The sequence below is a fragment of the Nanorana parkeri genome, unplaced genomic scaffold (genome assembly GCF_000935625.1).
Source record: "Nanorana parkeri isolate BGI_ZX_2015 unplaced genomic scaffold, ASM93562v1 scaffold900, whole genome shotgun sequence".
NCBI lineage: Eukaryota > Metazoa > Chordata > Amphibia > Anura > Dicroglossidae > Nanorana > Nanorana parkeri.
The window spans coordinates 215,546-220,859 of NW_017307168.1; the positions used below are offsets into that span (position 1 = coordinate 215,546).

Here is a 5,314-nt window from a genome sequence, read left to right on the forward strand (position 1 = left end):
ACAATAAGGATCCCAGACACTTATGTTTTTGAGGGATTAAAAGAAGTACAAAAGCATTGGAGAAAGGAGCTTGCTAAAAGAGAGACAAGTTGCATATATCAGGAAGGCACCCTGAAGCCTAGAGTATTAAATATAGACTTTGACATAAATTGTTTCATTAGTAATGCGTGAATCAGTTTGGGAGTTATGTGATTGTAGACATGTGTAAGGGTTCACAGTGGTTTACAGTCTTGTTCATAGACTGATCTGTTACCTTGAACTTTTATACTCCTCACACGGAGCCCTTTGTTTTATTTTATGTCAGCTTATCAGATTTACTATAGGACCTTCCTTAAGGGGTACGGGCATATATGAGAATTTGATGTTGGTGTGATGCTTTTATAATAATTTTATATTAATGATATTGTTTTCCTATAATATTAGTATTATCTGTTAGGACTGGTATGGGGTATGATCATTATATTAATTATTTATATAGTTTTACAGGTAAGATGTTTATCCTTGCGGGTTCTGGTTGTTTATCCATTTATATATTAATTCCTTTAATTGGTTTTAGCTATTTATGGCCCATTTTAGATATTCCATCTATATTATACAGTATATGTAAGTTATTGTGGATATCGGATTATATAACACATTTTTTTGAATACGCAGTGGATGCGCTGTTAATCTCCCTGTGCATTGATATATATGCACATTTTGTTTTATTGGTTATTCACGTTGAAGGATTGATGTATTGTATGTGACAATTTTGATCCACATTTCATCTCTGAACCTGCCCTTTTATTTACACCATATCTTAGTGTTTTGTAGACATATTAGGGATATCTATGTAAATACACTTTTTCATAGCTTGGCACATTGTGGTATTATATCCCAAGCATATCTCTAGGACAGAGTGGAGAGACACCTAGAGAATCAAGGAAAATAATATGACATGAGCAGTGGTGAACAAGGACCGTAGCTACATTGCGCCAAATATTGGGTGTGGCTTAAAGTAAAAAATTGTCAAACATTGTAATTCTGACAATGGCAGGTGCCGACTTTTAGAATACAATAGCAAGGAAGATTCCCTCATTCACGCTGTTCAGTGTTAATGGTGGAATCGAGCTAGAACAACTCTGCACTAGCCTCCTTACTGAATGTGAGTTCAGTGATGTCACTACTCCCCCAGTGTAATCGGATTTCAAATAAGAGTGCTGGCTGGAGGAACAGAGAGGGGGCGTGCACAGATGGCTCTGACTCTAGAGAGGCAAATTCATCAATGCAATGGCGCCTGATACCGCCGGCCCCCTTAAATCCCCTCAGCTGTTGACCCTCTTCTGGATGCCAGGAGTACCCTGGTCAATGGACATCCAATAGGAAGTGTCCACATCATGCAGGCACTGACGTAGACACTCAAAGAAGAACCCAAACAGGAAGTAACCAGAAAGAGTGAAGATTAGGAGCTGCTTCATCACATGAATGCAGCTTAAAGCCCATTTCCACCTTTGCGGGAGTGTTTAAAAAAAAACACATGGCAGTAATGTACACCAAGTATACAGGAAGCAGGCATATGCAGTTGCTGTATATGAACACAGATACTTACCTTTTTGTTAGCTTTCCTCCTCATATCCCCATGGAAATGTTCTCTTGCAGGCAAACTGTGTATATTACAACTGAGCTCTCTAACCCCCATGAAATTTATCCTGCATTTGGGCTTAAAGCAAATCACTGTATGCTACAAGTTGGCCACTTTGGAACATTTCCATAGACTGCACCAACTTGCATTTTAATACAGATGTCCAAATTAAATTACTGTATTTTATTGAAAACAGTAATATTACAGGATTCCTAACTAAAGAATAGCTATGTCATAATAAATGCAAGATTGAATATTTTAATACTCACTATTGTTGCGTTGTTACTGATAAAACTTCTTAATTACAATACCATAAAAACATTGCATATTTAGAATGAACATTTTGTGTTTATAAAAAAGAAAACAAAACTTTTTACAAGTAGTTCAATATTCACCAGATCTTGAATCCTCTTTCTTTTGTTGCATTTATTTGTTAAGTAATATTCAAAGCAAAGCGAAATGTTCTGCCATATGTGCTCAGCACAGCAGTAAATCTGCTGGGTAGGGAATTGGAAAAGATTTGCTAAATTTGCATGTTTAGAAATGCAATGCTAGCTGGTGACACATGTATGTGGACCCAACTGGGAATAAATTGTGGAAACCCTAGCAAAAGTTTAATAAAATAAAATGAATGAAAAGCCTTATTTAGACTTCATGGTGGGCACAATTTTGGCAGGATTGGCCTTATAAAACAATGTGGGGAAACATTATGTGTGAGACTTGAAAGAAAAATATGAATGTGTATATAAACAGTATATATTATATACTGCTTACACATAATACTTTTCCTTCAAGTCTCACAGTATGTGTGTGTGAGTATATATACATATACAGTATATATATGCACACATATACACACACACATCTAATACAAATATACTGTGTAAATATGTATGGAACCCAGTGCTAAAAATAGTCTCCTTTTTTTGGAATTATACAAATAAAATTCTTCTGAAGGTAACATGAACTCTTCTGTTTGGTCAGAAGCCTTTCAATAGATCCAGGCCAAAGCCTAAATTCTTGTAAACTATATAGAGACCATTCTCTTCAGCCCCCCACGGCATGCTCCGGAACATGTTGCACACCCTCAGTTCTGTTTCTTGCCTTCCTCTACAGTCTCTGTTGTTCCTTTTATGAAGAAATGTGGATTCCGCAGGCAGCGGTAGGCCAACATCTGCATTCCCAAAGTGTAGGCAGCGTTAAGAATCATGAATTCCCACCATGATTCTTGAGGGACACGATAAGTATATGATGTTCTGTGGTACACTGATGATCCCATGTGAGCAAACTGGGCCTATGAAAACAGTATGCAAAGAGAAGTTTAAAGTCATAAGTTTAGCTACAAATGATACAAATACAGTATGTATCTTAGAATGAGGAGATAAGGAAGCAGTGAATGTGACATTTATTGTATATTAAAGCACATTCACCACAAAGATTTATCTGCAGTGATTATTTGGTCAATGTCACATTCACTTCTTTATAACTACAGCCCACAGAGTTTGTTTTGTTTTTATAGGACTACTATGCATGTAACTAGAGATGCACCGATACCGATACTAGTATCCTGACTCGCCCAAATGCTCCCGATGCCTATTCCGATATTGGAACTTTCAGTATCAGAAAGCCGGGCAGCGAATCATTACTCGCCCCCCCTGGCTTCCTGATTGGCCGGAAAGCCCCCTCCATGCTCCCTTGTCACTGGGTGACGAGAGAGCATGGAGCTGGCTTCCCAGCCAATCAGGATGCTAGGCGGCGTGTAATGACTCACTGCCCAGCTTCCTAATTAGTCCAGAAGCTGACCAATCAGGAAGGCGGGCGGCAAGTCATTACCCCGATCCCCGGCTTCCTGATGGCCAGAAAGCCGGCTCCATGCTTCCTCATCACCTGATGACAAGGTAACATGGAGCCGGCTTCTCGGCCAGTCAGAAGCCGGGCCTAGGTAATGACTTGGGTCTGGCTTCCTGATTGATTGGTAAGCTGGCCAATCAGGAAGCCAGGCGGCAAATCATTACCCACCAGAAAGCAGGCTCCATGCTTCCTCATCACCTGGTGACGAGGGAGCATGGAGACTAGTCAGGAAGCCGCCCGACTTCCTTAATGGGACTTACAGTATTGGTATTCGGTATCGGCGGGTACAGAAAAAAATATCGGTACATCCCTTCATATAACCATGAAAGACTTAATGTTAGTATGTTAAAGGGAATGTATAGTGCTTTTGTATAAATTTTCTCTTTGTTTAGTATGATTAGTACATCAAATTTAACACATCATTTTAGTTGGATAAATATGAACTATTGCCTATTAATATTTTGTAATCTTCTACCCAGCCAGCAGGTGGAGCTTTAGTCTTCTTTTTAACATAATTACTTTTTTGAAGATCTGAAATAAGCTTAATGTTTTACAGAACTCAAATGAGTCCTCAGAGCAGTGATTCATCTGAAATTAGACAGGAGGTTTCCATCAGATAAGGGGAGCTGCAAAAAAAATAGCTGTTCTGTCTTTTTAGAACAGCCTATCTCAACCAGTGTGCCGTGGCACCCTTACTCATTCACAAGCGGGAGGGACCTCATCTGGGTGCTCCTTTATTAAAGGGGTACCCTGATGTGAATAAGCCCCCTGCCCGCGCCCCCACAACCAACACCCCAGGGCTTTTGGGGAAGAGGCCCGGGTCCCCATCGGCACTGGGAGGGTGCTTTTTCAGGGGCGACCCTGGAAAAGCACCCTCCCATTGTTGAGGGCATGTGGCCTGGTATCACAGGGAGGGGGGGTGCTCACTTGTCCCCCCCCTTTCCTGCCCCACCAGGCCTGTGCTCGGATCAGGGGTCTGATATTTTAGGGGGGACCCCATGTTTTTTTCCCCATTTTTGGGGGTGGGGTTTCTCATTAAAATTCCTACCAGACCTTAAGGGCCTGATATGATTTTAAGGGGGAACCCCACACAGCCAACATTCCTACCAGACCTAAAGAGCCTGGTATTGTTTGGGAGGGGGAACTGCACGCTTTTTTTTTCCTTTTAAATGTCATTTTTTTCTTTATAAATGTCACTTTTTGCAGCAGCAGGTTCTATGAATCGTACAGATTTGCCACTTCACAAGCAGTTTAAGGGGACCACCCTGCACGATATTTTTTCATTTTTATTGTTTCACTTTAATTGATGTTAAAATCACTGCTCCTTTAAAAAAATTATTTTTTAAAAGTGTTTTTTTTTCATTTATTCATGTCCCCCAGGGCAGTACCCAAATCCCCATACACTTTTTATGGCCAATAAATTGCAAATAAGCCTTCAAAATTGGGTCAATTGATTTTCAAAATTCTACCTCCATAGACTTGCATTGAGTTCGAAGTTCTAATTTGAACTTTTTCCATGTTCGAAAGTTCAAATTCGAACCGATCACGGGGGTGTTCGGCTCATCTCTGCTCCTGATGTGAGGGGGGGGGGGCTTCCGATGTGAAGGGAGCTCCTGATGTAAAGGAGGAACTCTGATGTAAAAAGGGCGCTCTGATGTGAAAGGGGGATCTTCTGGTGTGAAGAGGGCTCGTGATGTGAAGGGGGACTTGTGATTTGAAAGGGGGAACTCTGATGTGAAAAAAAGAGGGCTCTTGTATTGAAATGTTTACGTGTATAAATGGGGCTCCTGAAGTAAAGGGCGACTGTGATGTGATAGGAACAATTTCAATGTGAAGGGGGGG

General features: G+C 40.6%; 1 protein-coding gene across 1 annotated transcript in view; it reads right to left on the minus strand.

Annotated features, from left to right (window-relative positions):
* Window positions 1-2,691: 2,691 nt before the first annotated feature.
* TM6SF2 (transmembrane 6 superfamily member 2) overlaps window positions 2,692-5,314 on the minus strand; it is a 28,740-nt gene continuing 26,117 nt past the window's right edge. The window contains exon 10 of the mRNA XM_018565924.1: window positions 2,692-2,915. Coding sequence (XP_018421426.1) covers window positions 2,709-2,915 — 207 coding nt within the window. The 3' untranslated portion in view covers window positions 2,692-2,708. The remainder of the gene's footprint in view (window positions 2,916-5,314) is intronic.